This window comes from Musca autumnalis, unplaced genomic scaffold (genome assembly GCF_047663935.1).
Source record: "Musca autumnalis isolate F117 unplaced genomic scaffold, ASM4766393v1 scaffold_3, whole genome shotgun sequence".
In the NCBI taxonomy this organism is placed as follows: domain Eukaryota; kingdom Metazoa; phylum Arthropoda; class Insecta; order Diptera; family Muscidae; genus Musca; species Musca autumnalis.
Window position 1 is genome coordinate 103,896,070 of NW_027411866.1, and position 17,783 is coordinate 103,913,852.

Genomic DNA, 17,783 nt, shown 5'->3' on the forward strand with positions numbered 1-17,783 from the left:
TCTCAATCAAGCCACTGTAAACAACCCAACACATGGTCGTACGACAACCTGTCCTGAGTGTACTTATGCTAAAAACTGTTAAACTTTCCAAAAGAAAAAAGTTAAATGACGCCTGGGGCCTCTGCGTGTTTTTTAGTGACCCTCGTATATGAGGCAGATAGAACAAGGTCTGTCAAAACTTGCTAAATTTATCTGGTATCTAGAGCAATCTGGTCAGTCCCCTCAAAACCAAGAACCGCACCACTACTCTCAATGAAACCCGATCTAAAACTAACAGTTGGAATAAGCACGGGCCACTGCAGGATAAGATCAATGACTGGAAATGGGAAAGAAACGAAATTGCTGACTATTGCAGGCTGTGTGAATATGAAGAAAAGGTAGAGACAATCGAGCACCTACTATGCCGCTATCCAATGCTTATGTGCAGAAGATTGCGCACCATGGGTGAACGTACGATTCAATCCTTAACAGCATTCTGCAAGACGGAGCCGACAAGCCTGCTATTCCTTGCCAAAGGCCTGGGATGGCTCCAACGGGAAAATAACTTTGCAAACAGCCACTCTACGTAAACCTACCTTAATAATTTAAATCTAATCTTCTAATTTTAAATACATAAGTATAGCAACTGCCTATTATGATAGCCACACGTCCTTTATCCTAGCCTAACCTAAGTAATAAAGTACTCTGCTCAAATAATAAGAGTGAATACAGATGACGCCTCTAGAAATGCATACAGAAGAAAATGAGTAATTCGGTATGGCGTGGAGTATACATTTTGCATTTAATAGTATACTAATAGTAATAATTAGCAAGGGTCGAAAACTTCGAACCTTCCGTCGCATTTTCCAAAATAAAACAACACGTTATTTATTTTAACATTTGAAATAATTATCATTTATTTTTGGGGAATAGAATATTTCGTTATTTTATATTTTTTCACAGTTTTGTTGTTTTGTTCAGAATTCTTATGCTAAATACTTTTGCGTAAATTATGTCAACTTACATTAATTTATATACAAATGCTTTTATTGAACTATAAATAAAACTTAACACAAAATAAAAATAAACAAAAAAGAAAAACACAAATCTATTGTGGATGATTTTGGTTGTACAAAAAAAAAAAAATAAATTAAAATTTTTACGAACTAATAACACATGAATTATATTTAAAGGTATGATAATAATTGTTAAGAGGCAGGGAGGTAGTCATGAAGGGGTGGGAGGATAAGAGTCAAGGCGTGGGTATTACATTTTTATTTTCCCCACCTTTTGTGGTATTATATTTCTGACCGCATTCCTGCCTCTATTGGTGTGTTATGAATGTATAGATGTAGTAATGAGACCTATAAATATAATTTTAAAAAACCATTAACAAAAAATTAACCAGAATTTTAAGAAGGTTACTTGGTAAATTCAGTTACAAACTGAAAGGGTTCTTAGGATTAAAATTTTATTCCAAAACCTCTTCCTTAAAAAAGGCAAAGGGTTTGGGAGAAATGTCACTGGGAAATGTGTGCCTATTTTATATATAAATACAAACAATATATTTATTTTATAAATAGTTTATTTTTTTACACAGAAAACAACATTCGAGTTCTTTATTCTTTTGTTTCTTTGTCGGATTATTTACAACTTATTTTCTATTTAAATTAATACAAAATACCCTGGATTATATACACCCGCCCTTGTCTGATGTTCTCCGCCATCACCATATAGAGTAGGCTACACGCGTGGTACAATCGTTGTGGTAGTGTAGACGGGTACATTATGGAAATTTATGCCACTGTAAAGTGGAGCTCCAATTGTTGATTTACCCGAAGTGTGTAAATGTTTTTTGGGCAGTGAAGCTGCCGATTTGGTGGTGGTATTAGTCATTGAAGATGTGGGTGTGGGTACGAGGCGGCTACGATAAGATTCACAGGTTTTACGTGACCATACCCACATACCGGTTAAAGTACCGCCGGTTAGTTGGAAGAAAAGACGCAACAAGGTGGGCCATGCAATCAATGGCGTTGGTGAGGCACAATCTTCCCGTGTCGAACAGGTGGGCACCGAATCCATGTGGGGCTCAAAAAATCTCGCCACCACACCAGCCAGTGTTGGAACAAAGAACAGCAAAGAAAATATTAAAAATCTTTTTCTTATTTGTGAAAATCTTTGATGACCAAATGTGGGCAGCATTTGTTGCTGCAAGGCATGCAGCGATCTGGAGGCCCGCAACGTAAAAAAGAAACCAAGTAGTAAAAGGACCATGGTTGGTATTTCCACAAATCCTGGTGCTGTACACATGCCAGTCAATTCATTGGGTTTCACCTTTTCCATTAGCAAGGCAGCAATTGGTGGTGCCAATGGTGGTACCCACGCCAAGACATGAAACAATCCGGATTTCTTTTCCAATGCCTCCGAAGACCATTTCTTGTGGGAGGACAAATAAAAACACAGGGCAAATATCAACCACCAGGTGGCAGCACAGAGACTTAGGTAGCTTGTGGTAATATATGAAGCCAAACAGGGTGGTGCCAAAGAGCACGCGGGATGTTGAGTTTTGCTTAAGGGGTCTTCCATTAAAGCCAAAGCCCTTGAAGAGTTGTGGAAAACTATTCTCTCCAAATAGCATACGGAGAATAGATTATAGCACAGACAAAGGAACAATACGGGCCTTTCAGGATAACCAAAACGTGTCGGCTCAGCCCAAAATGTAACCAAAGAAAATAAAGTCAAGACGAAACATATGGCCGAGAGACCCAAAATCAAGCTCTCAGCAATTTTCTTTTGTTGTGTTGTGTGGAAACCGTCTCTGCTACATTGCGGCACACATTCATCGGGATTGAAAGGATTGACTGTAAAGTTCGTGGGGCATATGGCTGTGGGCTTGATGGCTTTACTAATTATGTGGTGCGACATCCATGGCCAATAGAAATGATGATTGGATGGTGAGGCTGGTGGTCCTGCTACTGCTGGAGCTCCGGCAGATGTTTGTAAATGCTGCTGCACTTGTGGTGGTATTTGTAATTGCCTTGGTAATTGATCCGTTTGCTTTGGGCCTTCGATTGATGTTCGACTGTCACTATTGTTGTTGATAGTTGTGGTGGTGGTGGTCTTTACAGTCGGTATTGTTGGAATTTGCATACACAATTCTTGATGTTCTGGGCTGGGTAATTGTTCGCATTTTAAAAATTCAGGCCATAACTGCATTAGCTCAGTATGTGATGAACATTCCGCCTTTACAAATTCACACAATGACTTGCATGCTGTCACCGGTCGTGGTACATCTGGTGTACACAGCGGGAAAAGTGATGAACATAACAGGAAACGAATTGTATTCGAACAGTGTGATTCAATCAACGGCAGCAATTTTGTAATCTGCAAGGAGAAGAGAGGGAGGGGCGTAATTAGTTTTATGTTTTTTTAGAAAAAGTAGCAATTTTATTGTTTAAGTAGGATGAAGAAGTATCTATGGATGTAATTCTAAGACAAACAAATAAGAAAAGCGTAAAGTTCGGCCGGGCGGAACTTTTTATACCCTCCACCCTATATATGAATAATTAGTAACTAATAAGTTCTTCCTTTACATTAAATATGATAATCAGTTTATACTGATAATTTTCTGAGTGGAGGTTTTCTACCCATTGAGATACCAAGTAACATCCACTTCAGAAGTAAAATGTAGCAGCACACTTTAAAAGAGTTCATCGTTGTTTTTTCTACCCTCTGACTACACACAATGGATAGTTTTTTGCAAGTTTTCTATCTTCTGGGAACACAAAATTCCAATTAATTAATGGACGTATCAAATTTTAGGTGGAAAGCTTTATATCCCCGCCGAAGACTAAATACCAAATTTCAGATATTTCGGTGGGATATGGAGGCTTCAACCTTGGAAATACCGAAAGTCGGCAGGTACCGTTCTAGGGGGGCTATATGAAGACGTAGACCTATACCGACAAATTTTCACGTGAAAAGTTTTGTACCCCCAACGAAGACCAAATACCAAATTTCGGTGCGATATTGAGGCTAAATCCTTCAAAATAACAAAAATCCGGAGGTACCGTTCTATGCGGGCTTTATGAAGACGTTGACTTACGCCGACAAATTTCACGTGGAAAGTTTTATACCCCCAAAGAACGCTTAACACCAAATTCCAGTCATTTCAGTGGTATATTGAGAATAAAACCTTGAAAATTCCGAAAATCGGAATGTACCGTTCTATGGGGGTTATATGAAGACGTTGAACTATACGGAAAAATTTCACTTGGAAATTTTTTTATCCCCAACTAAGACTAAATACCAAATTTCAGCCATTTCGTTGGGATATTGAGGCTAAATCAAAATAACGAAATTCGGGAGGTATCGTTCTACGGGGGCAATATGAAGACGTGGACCCAAACCGTCAAATTTCAGGTGGAATGTTTTATACCCCCACCGAAGACTAAATACCAAATTTCAGATATTTCGGTGGGATATTGAGGTTTCAACCTTGGAATTACCGAAAATCGGGAGGTACCGTTATATAGGGGCTATATGAAGACCTTGTCCTATACCGACAAATTTCAGGTGGAATGTTTTATGCCCTCAACGAAGACTAAATACCTAAATATCAGCCATTTCGGTAGGATATTGAGGCCACAACCGTCAAAATACTGAAAATCGGGAGTTACCGTTCTATGGGGGCAATATGAAGACGTGGACCTAAACCGAACAATTTTAGATGGAAAGTTTTATACCCTTAACGCACGCTAAATACCAAATTTCAACTATTTCGTTTGGATATTGAGCCTAAATCAAAACACCGAAAATCGGGAGGTACCGTTCTATGGGGGCTATATTAAGGCGCGGTGCTTTACCGACAAATTTCAGGTGGAAAGTTTTACACACTCAACGAAGACTAAATACCAAATTTTACCATTTTCGGTGGGAAAATGAGTGCCACCGTTGTGCAATGGTATACACACCCGCCTTGCACGCTGAAGTTCGTGGGTTCGATTCCCCGGCCAAGCAACATCAAAACTATTTTCAACGGTGGCAGAATACCCCTCAGTAATGTTGGCGACATTTCCTGAGTATTTCAGCGATTTAAAACTTCTCTATAAGTGGTGTCTTAAGACACGCCGTTCGGACTCGGCGATAAGCAGTAGGTCCAATATCATTGAGCTAATATGAATCGGGGTGCACTCATTGATGTGAGAGAAGTCTCCCATGTCCCATCTGGGATGTTTGTGGAACAATTATATATAAATTATATAATGAGGATAAGCGCTTGAAAATATCGAAAATCCGGAGGTACCGATGTTTGGGGTCTATATGAAGGCGTTTCAATACCAAACATCCTAGGAGTAATAAAAATTTCTATACCAAATTACAAAGGTCTATCTTAAAAATTGCTAGATGCATCTTGATTTCATCAGACGGATGGAGATGGTTATATCGACTTAGAATGTTATGCTGATCAAGAATATATATACTGTATAGTGTCTCCGACAAATATTTCGATGTCGATACACAAAAGACCTTTTGCGGTTCTTCTATAAACAGAAGACCTTTTGCGGTTATTCTATAAACAGAAGACCTTTTACAGATCGTATGTATACAAAAGACCTATTACACGTCTTCTACAGACAGAAGGCCTTTTACAGGTCTTCAAAAGACAGAATACCTTGTGGTCTTATTCAGACAAATGTCTTTTTACAGGTATTCTATAACGAGAAGAATATTTACAGATCTCTTATAGACAGACGACATTTTTAAACATCGTCTGCAGGCAGAATACCTTTGACAGTACTTTTTAAGCCCTTTTACAGATCTTTTAAAGACAGACGACCTTTTTCAGGCTTTCTGGTGACTAACAACCTTTTATAGGCCTTCTAGAGACTGAAGACCATTTACCGGTCTTCTATGAACATAACACCTTTTACAGGTCTTCTATGGACAGAACACCTCCACAGGTTTTCTATGGACAGAACACCTCTTACAGCACAGAAGACCTTTTACCTTTCCTGTTACAGGTCTTCTATGGACAGAAGACCTTTACAGGTCTTCTGTGGAAAAAAGACCTTTTACCTTTCCTTTTACAGATCTTTTATGGACAGAAGACCTTTTACAGGTATTCTATGGACAGAAGAAATCTTATAGGTCTTCTGTGGACAGAAGACTTTCTAAACGTCTTCTACAGATAAAATGCATTTTAATAATAAAATGTTCAAAGTGGTTTGTGCCTCTTTAACAATTAAATGGCATTAATAGGCCATTCATTCTCGCTACAGGAAATTATTTTTGAGAAAAAAACGTCAAAAAGTCATGCCCTACTGAAGACCCTTTACAGGTCTTCTGCAGATATAAAACCTTTTACAGGTCTTCTCTAGCCAAAATATCTTTTACAGGACTTCTAAAGACAATAGACCTGTTAGAGGTCTTATACAGGCAGAAGACGTCTTACAGGTCTTTTATAGACAGAAGACAGGAGACGACATAGGGATAAGAGGGAGCAATATGTGATCCGATGAACAGTCGACATAAGCTTATGCTTAAGCTTCAGCGTTTCGGTAAGAACATTTTGAAGATCATGCCTGTTCTCGTGTCTTTTGTATTTTCTCTTTATAAGTTTCGGTCTGAAGTCTTTCACTACCCTAAACATGTTTCCCTCAACAAAAAAACATTCTCTACTTCCCTTACATTACATTTCAATGAAGCTGGGTTTGGTTGCATTTTTGCCTGGTTACTTGTTATTGGCACTACCGTATGTTGCCACGACTACTGCATGGTATTTGGCTCCAATACTCTATTTAAACATTTTTAATTGCATGCAAAAGAATTTCAAGGCTTGGTTGAATTTCATATCTTGCATAAACTATGAACACATTTAATTAAATTAATATTTATAATTGTTATAATTATTGCAACATGCAATTGTGTGTTTGGTCTATGTGCGTGCTGTCGTTAGTGATATGAATGATAATTGCGTTTGGTTATGAAGATGAAGAAACCAGGAAACTAACAGACAGACAATGTGTGAGGATTCATTAAAGTTTTTTTTAATGATATTTTAACAATTCTTTGAAAAAAATAATAATAATTAAATATAAAATAAAAGATAACAACATTAATTAAGAAGTCTAGTTGGGATTTGTGTGAAGAGAAAATAAAATTCCAATAAAACACAGGAACTCATGGTTAAGGTAAGAAAGGTGACTAGTTTTATGCATTTTACATTCATTAGTTATGGTTTCTTTAAAAAAAGTTCTTAAGCTTGCCGCTCTTGCCATGTATATGTTTTTTATTTAGAATTTACTACTGGTTTTAAGCTTTAACGATAGCTAGGCATTGAGTTTTTTTATTTGATTAGTTGTAGTTTTTCAATTGAAAGAAAGCCTCAAATTCAGTTTTTATGATGAGCCTCTTGTGAGACACACAACGGCAACGGAAAAGCCACTAAACCGGCAAACAAGTTTTTATGGATTTCATGAATTAACGATGAGAACATGTCAGCGTCTTTGTTTAATAGGCTTTCAAGTTATTTTTATTGTTGTTGGTGGTGATCTCTCAAATCAAATCTCTTGGAGCATTCATCCATCCATCCATGCATCCAACAAAAAACATCAAATGTCAGTCTGTATCACTCAAAATATCAATCTCGTTTTTTGTTTTTGTTGTTTGATGAATTTCATTTTTTGTGGCTTCTTAGCTTCACCAGAAATGATGAATTTAGATCCCTAAATATGCGGCCCTGAGTTTATCCACATAAGTTATCCTTAAATTTTAAGTTCATCCGAAAGTAAAGAAAAAAATCAAGTTTTTTTCATGGCATTTCCTAAGAAATTTTATGATAAATTTTTGTTTTGGCATCATCGGCTTTTGTTTAACGTGCTTAGTTTTGACCAAATATTTGTTTTTTTTTTTGTCTTGGAGCTTTTGTGGAAAGGAAATCATTATTAAGAAGCGAAACGTAGAAACTGTAGCAAAAATCCTGTATATTTTTGCTTGTTGCAATTTTTGGTTGAAAGACAAAATGTCAAAAGCATTTCATGTTTTGTTGGTTTTTGCCGGAAATGTCAGAAATTCTGTGGAGATTAATTTTAATTAAGAAAACAATCCTCTAAAACAGAAGGCCTAAAATTGCAAAAAAAAAAACATCAAAAAATCTATAGTTCAATTTAAGGCATTTAAAGACTTTTCGAGGACAAGTTTTTTGTCATAGCCACAAACATACTTAGATATTTGAAAACTGTTGTGCAAAACAAAAGACTTAAGACACAAACAGGGCAATTAAATCAATTATAGTGAGTCTGACATGGCTTAGTATTGTAATGCAATAAAAGCCATTTTCATGATTTTTTCAAGAAAACTACCAAATTTATTTGTTTTTCCATCTGAAAGAGCTCAGCTCAAGTTATTTTCGGAATTCGACACATGTGCATATCTGAGAAAATTTAGTTCCGATCGACCTGAAATTGTTACCTCAAATTCTATCGATTTTTTATACCCTCCACCATAATGTGGAGGGTATACTTTTCATCTGAAATTTGTCGGTATAGGTCCACGTCTTCATATAGCCCCCATAGAACAAGACCTCCCTATTTTCGATATTTCTAAGGTTGTGATATCACACAAAATTGGCTGAAACTTCTTAAAAAGTTTACACTTGAAATTTGTCGGTATAGGTCCACGTCTTCATGTATCCCCCATAGGACGGTACCTTCTGATTTTCAGCATTTTGACGGTTGTGTCTCCATGTACCCCACCAAAATGGCTGAAGTTGGTATTTAGTCTTGGTTGGGGATATAAAACTTTGCAGCTGAAATTTCTTGAAAAAGGTCCAAATCTCCCACAGAACGGTACCACCCAATTTTCGGTATTTTGAATGTTATGGCCTCAATTTCCCACCGAAATAACTGAAAAGTTTCTAATCAGGCTTCGATGGGGGTACAAAACGTTCCTCCTAACATTTGTCAGTATTGGTCCACGTCTTCATATAGCCTCCATAGAACGGTACCTACCCGTTTTTGGTATTTTGAAGGTTGTATGCTTGAGTTCCTTCCGATTTTAAATATTTTGACTATTTTAGCCACATTATCGAAATTCAACAATTTGGAATTTAGTCTCCTTTTCATTCATTTCTGCAAAAATTCTAGGTAAAGGTACACGTTTTCCTATAGCCCCTGTTGAACGGAAACTCCCGATTTCTAGAATTTTAAAGATTTAACTACATCATTCAACCGAAATTGCGGAAATCTGGTTTCTGGTAGTTTTATGGAGGAGGGTAAAAAAAGCTCGGCCGAGCAAAACTTAACGCCGTTTTTATTTTCGGAATACTTTTAAGTCATGTTTGCTCCGATCGACCCCTAGAAACAATCTTTCATTTGGTGTGGTTCATGCAGTTTTTTTATATAAAAATTCTTATTTTTATTCCCAATGCAAATATTTTTGAGAAAATATCTCCAACTGTATTTTCAAGCACCTCTAATCCTTCTTCACCACTTTTTCGAAAGACACATTCAAAATCTTACCACAAAAATTGAAACAGAAAAATGTATTTTTAAACTAAATTCAACCTTGAAGCATTAAATATTGCAATTCGTTACAATACAACACAAAATTTCTTTGAAACCGACAATAAACGAAAACTGAGTAGCCAAGCCACAGACAGACAATGACGAATCACAAAAAAGGAAAATTACCAAAAAGACAGACAAATCGTCTAACCAAAAAGAGGAGAGAAAAAACCACAGAAATCTACCGACACAGCCTCCAAACATATAACACTCGATGGTTTCATGTTAAAATCTATAATCAAAGTAATTGCCACAAGGTTCTCCCCTCTAAAAGAAAAAAAGTTAATTTTTTAAAACAAAATTTAAAGAGTGGTCTTTGATGTTTATGACAGGGCACATATCGGCTGGCAAGCAAAACAGGTCTTTCTTTATTTCACAAAAATACAAAAAAATCATTAATAATATATTTTTGAATTTACTGTTAGTGTTAATGTTGTAAAACACCACCAAAAAACACTTATTTCTACTTTTTGTTGTTATCAATATGTAACAGTCTGAGGCGGTATGAAGCCATTACAAAGTTTTGGGGGCTTTTAAAGCTGCTTCTTTTGTGTTGAATATCCCTTAAGGCATTTTTGTAACATTTAATTTTAAGTATAACCAAAATAAAAGCCTTCATCTGTGGTGTTCCAATCTAGGCAAAACTTTTTACTTTTAAAACTTTTTGCTTTCAATCAATCCAATGCTCTTTAATATTTGTGTTTCCACACGCTCTCAAATACACCCTATATAAAGTACATGTTTCCGATTGGTTGCGCTCGCCACTATGTGGGGAGGGTATTATAAGTTGGTTTTGGCCAAAAAGTTTGTAACGCATCGAAATAATGGTCGTAGACCCATACTTATATATACCAAAATGAATGTCTCGACGAGCTGAGTCGATCTGGCTATGCGTGTCCGTCCGTCCGTCCGTCTGTCCGTCTGTCCGTCTGTCCATATAAACCTTGTAATCACGCTACAGGCCGCAATTTTGATCGGATCGTCACGAAATTTTGGATGTTGATGGGGGTCCCGTAGGGGAAGAAGCCTATTTATTTTGGTGATGGTCGGATAATATTTAGGGGTCGGAATGGGCAAAAAACTTATGTGAATAAAAAGACAACGTTTTTTTCCAAAGCGAATATCTCAGCTTCTATACGGAGTATACCAAAAGCAAAACTTGACAATAAAAGTAGAAAATATCACCTTTCTACTGATGTAAAGTAGGTTCTCGTAGGTGATCAAACAACGAAGATATCGCAATAGCCACTAATAGAACCCAACTTTTTATTTTTGCGATTTTAATAATAATGACGAATATCACAGCTTCGGTTGGGGATCTTCCAAAAACAAAATCTGACTATGAAAGTAGAAAATCCCATCTTTACAGTGATGCAAAGTAGGTTGGCGTAGATGGCCACATAATGGAGATATCACAATAGTCGGCAATACATCCCATTTTTCATTTTTTGTAATCACGCTACAGGTCGCAATTTTGACGGGATCGTCACGAAATTTTGAGGGTTAATGGGGGTCACACAGATGAAGAATCCTATTGATTTTGGTGATGGTCGGATAATATTTAGGGGTTGTAATGGACAAAAAACTTATTTAGAGAAAAAGACAACGTTTTCTTCCTAAGCGAATATCTCAGCTTCAATATGGGGTATACCAAAAGCAGAAGTAGAAAATATCGCCTTTCTAATGATGTAAGGTAGGTTGTCGTAGTTGGTCAAACAACGAAGATATCGCAAAAGCCGCTAATAGAACACAACTATTCATTTTTGCGATTTTAATAGTAATGACGAATATCACAGCTTTGGTTCCGGACCTTCCAAAAGCAAAGTCTGACAATGAATGTAAAATATCCCATCATTACAATGATGTAAAGCAGGTTGGCGTAGGTATCCAAATAACGGAGATATCGCAATAGTCGGTAATACATCCCATTTTTCCACTTTTTTGGAAATCACGCTACAGGTCGCAAAACAGGTCTTTCTTTATTTCACAACAAGTGAGCAAAGGCTATAGTCGGGACGGGCCGACCATGTGATACCCTACACCACTACCCCTGTGCATAAGCTTTTCACTGGTAAACATTTCTTTTAGGGAATATAATCCGACTACCACCAAAAATAATATGCCTTTTTCTCTCTGGGACCCCCATAAGCAACTAAAATTTCGTGACCATCCGATCAAAGTGAGCTTGTAGCTTGATTGCAAAAAAATGGAAGAATTGGATGCATTACCGACTATTGTGGTATCTCCCTTGTTTGACCACCTTCGCCAACCTGCTTTACAGCAATGTAAAGGTAATATTTTCTTCTTCCATTGACAGGCTTTGTCGTTGGAATACCCCTACTAGAAGCCAATATATTCACAAAGAATAAAACTTTGAATTTGTCTCCAAATGAGTTTTTCCCCATTCCGACCCCTAAATATTATCCGGCTATCACCAAAATCAATAGGCTTCTTTCTATGTGGGACCCGCATCAACTCCCAAAAAATTTGTGACGATCCGATTAAAATTGCGACCTGTAGCGTAATTACAAACAAATCGGAAAATGGGATGCATTACCGACTATTGCGATATCTCTACTATTTGACCACCTATGACAACCTAATTTACATCGTTGTAAAGGTGATATTTTCTACTTTCCTTGCCAGATTTTGCTTTTGATCTAACTCTTGAAGAAACAGAGATATTGGCTTTGAAATAAAACGTTGACCTTTCTCCAAATAAGTGTTTGCCCATTCCGACCCCTGAATATTATCCGACCATCATCAAAATCAATAGGCTTCTTTCTTTTTGGGACCCCCATTAACCCCCAAAACTTCGTGACCATCCGATCAAAATTGCGACCAGTAGCGTGATTACAAAAAAATCGGAAAATGGAATGCATTATCGGCTATTGCCATATCTTTGCTATTTGACCACCTACGACAACCTGTTTTACACCATTGTAAAGGTGATGTTTTCTACTTTCCTTTCTCTGTTAAAGAAACAGAGAAATTGGCTTTGAAATAAAATGTTGACTTTTCTCCAAATAAGTGTTTGCCCATTCCGACCCCTAAATATTATCCGACCATCACCAAAATCAATATGCTTCTTCATCTGTGAGACCCCCATTAACCCTGAAATTTTTGTGACGATCCGATCAATATTGCGATCTGTAGCGTGATTTCCAAAAAAATAGAAAAATGGGATGTATTACCGACTATTGCGATATCTCCGTTATTTGGTTACCTACGCTGACCTAGTTTGCATCATTGTAAAGACGGGATCTTCTACTTTCATAGTCAATCTTTGCTTTTGGAAAATTTTCAACCAAAGCTGTGATATTTGTCATTATAATTAAAATCGCAAAAATGAAAATTGGGGTTTTATTTGCTACTATTGCGATATCTTCGTTGTTTGATCACGTACGAGCACCTACTTTACATCATTAGAAAGGTGATATTTTCTGCTTTCATTGCCAGGTTTTGCTTTTGGAATACCCCATATAGAAGCTGAGATATTGGCTTTGGAAAAAAACGTTGTCTTTTTATCCACCTAAGTTTTTTGCCCTTTCCGACCCCTAAATATTATCCGACCATCACCAAAATCAATAGGCTTCTTCCCCTCCGGGACCCCCATCAACATCCAAAATTTCGTGACGATCCGATCAAAATTGCGGCCTGTAGCGTGATTACAAGGTTTAGATGGACAGACGGACAGACGGACAGACGGACGGACGGACGGACTGACGGACGGACACACATAGCCAGATCGACTCAGCTCGTCGAGACATTCATTTTGATATATATAAGTATGGGTCTACGACTATTATTTCGATGCGTTACAAACTTTTTGGCCAAAACCAACTTATAATACCCTCCCCACATAGTGGTGTAGGGTATAAAAATACAAAAAAATCATTAATAATATATTTTTGAATTTACTGTTAGTGTTAATGTTGTAAAACACCACCAAAAAACACTTATTTCTACTTTTTGTTGTTATCAATATGTAACAGTCTGAGGCGGTATGAAGCCATTACAAAGTTTTGGGGGCTTTTAAAGCTGCTTCTTTTGTGTTGAATATCCCTTAAGGCATTTTTGTAACATTTAATTTTAAGTATAACCAAAATAAAAGCCTTCATCTGTGGTGTTCCAATCTAGGCAAAACTTTTTACTTTTAAAACTTTTTGCTTTCAATCAATCCAATGCTCTTTAATATTTGTGTTTCCACACGCTCTCAAATACACCCTATATAAAGTACATGTTTCCGATTGGTTGCGCTCGCCACTATGTGGGGAGGGTATTATAAGTTGGTTTTGGCCAAAAAGTTTGTAACGGATCGAAATAATGGTCGTAGACCCATACTTATATATACCAAAATGAATGTCTCGACGAGCTGAGTCGATCTGGCTATGCGTGTCCGTCCGTCCGTCTGTCCGCCTGTCCATATAAACCTTGTAATCACGCTACAGGCCGCAATTTTGATCGGATCGTCACGAAATTTTGGATGTTGATGGGGGTCCCGTAGGGGAAGAAGCCTATTTATTTTGGTGATGGTCGGATAATATTTAGGGGTCGGAATGGGCAAAAAACTTATGTGAATAAAAAGACAACGTTTTTTTCCAAAGCGAATATCTCAGCTTCTATACGGAGTATACCAAAAGCAAAACTTGACAATAAAAGTAGAAAATATCACCTTTCTACTGATGTAAAGTAGGTTCTCGTAGGTCATCAAACAACGAAGATATCGCAATAGCCACTAATAGAACCCAACTTTTTATTTTTGCGATTTTAATAATAATGACGAATATCACAGCTTCGGTTGGGGATCTTCCAAAAACAAAATCTGACTATGAAAGTAGAAAATCCCATCTTTACAGTGATGCAAAGTAGGTTGGCGTAGATGGCCACATAATGGAGATATCACAATAGTCGGCAATACATCCCATTTTTCATTTTTTGTAATCACGCTACAGGTCGCAATTTTGACGGGATCGTCACGAAATTTTGAGGGTTAATGGGGGTCACACAGATGAAGAATCCTATTGATTTTGGTGATGGTCGGATAATATTTAGGGGTTGTAATGGACAAAAAACTTATTTAGAGAAAAAGACAACGTTTTCTTCCTAAGCGAATATCTCAGCTTCAATATGGGGTATACCAAAAGCAGAAGTAGAAAATATCGCCTTTCTAATGATGTAAGGTAGGTTGTCGTAGTTGGTCAAACAACGAAGATATCGCAAAAGCCGCTAATAGAACACAACTATTCATTTTTGCGATTTTAATAGTAATGACGAATATCACAGCTTTGGTTCCGGACCTTCCAAAAGCAAAGTCTGACAATGAATGTAAAATATCCCATCATTACAATGATGTAAAGCAGGTTGGCGTAGGTATCCAAATAACGGAGATATCGCAATAGTCGGTAATACATCCCATTTTTCCACTTTTTTGGAAATCACGCTACAGGTCGCAATATTAATTGGATCGTCACGAAATTTTGGGTGTTATTGGGGGTCCCACAGATGAAAAAAACTTTTGATTTTTGATAATGGTCGGATATTATTCAGGGGTCGGAATGTGAAGAAAAAAATATTTGGAAAAAAGACCAACGTTTTATTTCAGAGTTAATATCTCCCTTCTGTAGGAGGTATATCGAAAGCAAAACCTGGCAAGGAAAGTAGAAAATATCACCTTTACAACGATGTGAAGTAGATTGTCATAGGTGGTCAAACAACAGAGATGTCGCAATAGTCGGTAATGCATCCCTTTTTCCATTTTTGTGCAATCACACTACGAAATTTTGGGGGTTGATGGGGGTCTAACAGAGAAAGAAGCCTATTGATGGTTGGCATACATCTCACTTTTCCATTTTTTATTTGGGTTGTACTGTCGATGCACTTAAATGCGTTTCAAAAAAATTTACCTGTGTTAATGAAGACATTCAGAACAAAGCTATCCCAGTTTTAATATTTTGAATTTTATTAGTCAAAAGCTTATGAACATGGGTAGTGGTGTAGGGTATCACATAGTCGGCCCCGACCCGACTATAACCTTGGCTCACTTGTTTTCAATATTGTTTTATTTTTTACAAAAATTAAGAAAAACATTTTTATCAATATAAGATGAGTTTTGTAAAGAAAAAAAAAAACGAAATACTTAAGACACAAACTTGTAACTTCGAAAGCACATCCACCCACATCAGACAAACATTCCGGGTTATCAACCCACAGCTTTAAAAACATCCTACTATAAAAAAAAGAAAAAGTAAAGTGAAAACGGTATTAGAATCGGCCGGTCCAAACTTTTTATACCCTACACCATAAATTAGGTTTAATGAAAAAAGATTTCATCCATTTCGGTTGGATTATCTGGCTTTAGAGTTGACGACCTCTAGAAACGTTTTAATGGCCATGATCTGCCGATCTGCATCTCTTTATAGAGAAGATTACTGCTTACTGTTACTGTTTAGTTTTTGTTGGGCTATAAATATTTCCACCTGAAAATTGTCGGTGTAGGTCCACGCCTTCATGTAGCCCCATAGAACGGTACCTCCCGATTTTCGGTCCCACCGAACTGGCAGACGTTTTTTAGTCTTCGTTGGGGGTATAAAACCTTCCACCTGAAATTTATAGCCCCCACAGAACTGTACCTCCCGATTTTCGGTATGCATTTTGAAGATATCCCACCGAACGGCTGCAATTTGGTATGTAGTCTTCGTTGGGGGTATAAAACTTTAAATCTGAAAATTGTCGGTATTGCTCCAATTTGATGAAGATTTTCGCCCCAATATTTTACATTTAGTATTTGGATGTATAAAACTTCCCACCAGAAATTTGTCGGTATAGACCCACGCCTTCATATAGCCTCCATACAACTGTACTCCGATTTTCGGTGTTTTGAAAGTTTTAGCCACATTATTCAACCGGAATAACTGACATTTGGTATTTAGTCTTAGCTAAAGGTACAAAATATACCTTGTAAAAAATCAGACAGTATAGGTTCACGTTGTGCGATAGCCCCATATAATCGTTGAATCATTTAAGATTTTTTTCAAATTTTAATCATGTTTTTTTACCGAATTGGATTTTAAATGGATTTTTGTGTTCACAGAAGATAGAAAATTTACTCGCAAAGAAGCTGTCAATATATATCCAGCTTTAAGCCTTGCGGGCATTGCCCAATTTTATGTATTTCGAGGGGTTTTTCGTTGACAAATTTTCGAACCGAGATTGCTGTAATATAATATTGTGTATTGTGTGTACCTTCCCTTTCATAAACGAAATGAAACTAATTATTCCATTCTGCAATACACTTCGTGGTTGAGGGTATAAAAAGTTCGGCTCGAGTGAACTTAACGCCGTTCTTACTTGTTGCCATATCAAAGTATATATATCTTCGTTTCAGTTCATCAGAAACTTTTGAACTTTTCGAAAACCACTGACCTTATATTTCTCTGAAACCTATTTTTGTTAGTATGAATTTGTAGGTTATTCTGCTCTAAAGCTATAGGCTTTTGGTCAGTAAAAACGATTCTGAATCACTGTGAGCTGTACAGACTTAACTATAAGAACAGGCCCATATAATTGAATTAAAATTGGAAATAGAAAATAGTTTTTTAGTTCAATATTTAACAATGTTTTTGTACATCTTGAACTATTTCGAGTTTTACTATTTCTTAGCTTTAAGTCGTGCGTTACACCATATTGTGTAAAACGAAAGCCCAAAGACTACAACCTCAATTCGAATAACAATAAACTCATAAATTCGCCTAATCTTCAAATGCCAATTTCTTTGAAGAAGATTCAAAGATGCATTGCGATATCAATTCTCACATACATACATATTTATATACCGGATCTTCGGAATTTTTTGTTTTTTATTCACAAAATTTCCACATTGTAAAAGGTGAAAAATTCTATAACAAGTTTAAAATATACGCATACCTTTCATACTTTTTTATGATGATAAAATCTCCATTTAAATTAACACTTATCTGAGAAATTTACAATATAAACCCCACTAAACGTATTGAAGTGATAAACATAGCCCCCCACTTGAGTAGAGCAGAGTGGGAAGTTATAAATGTTATTATGGTAAATTAAAGTTGCGTGAGATTTTCCATGTCTGTAGAATGAAACTTAAAAAATTATAAAGTTTTATGGGGGTTATAAAGACACATCCGCTTGATAGTTGTACATTAATGGCTGTGGGGTTTCCCAAGATTTTAAATATTTATCTAGAAGGTGGATAGTTTT

At 36.7% G+C, this 17,783-nt stretch overlaps 1 protein-coding gene across 1 annotated transcript in view; it reads right to left on the reverse strand.

The window, feature by feature from the left end:
- Window positions 1–866: 866 nt before the first annotated feature.
- fz3 (frizzled 3) overlaps window positions 867–17,783 on the reverse strand; it is a 63,193-nt gene continuing 46,276 nt past the window's right edge. Inside the window, exon 2 of the mRNA XM_073973346.1 lies at window positions 867–3,363. Coding sequence (XP_073829447.1) covers window positions 1,723–3,363 — 1,641 coding nt within the window. The 3' untranslated portion in view covers window positions 867–1,722. The remainder of the gene's footprint in view (window positions 3,364–17,783) is intronic.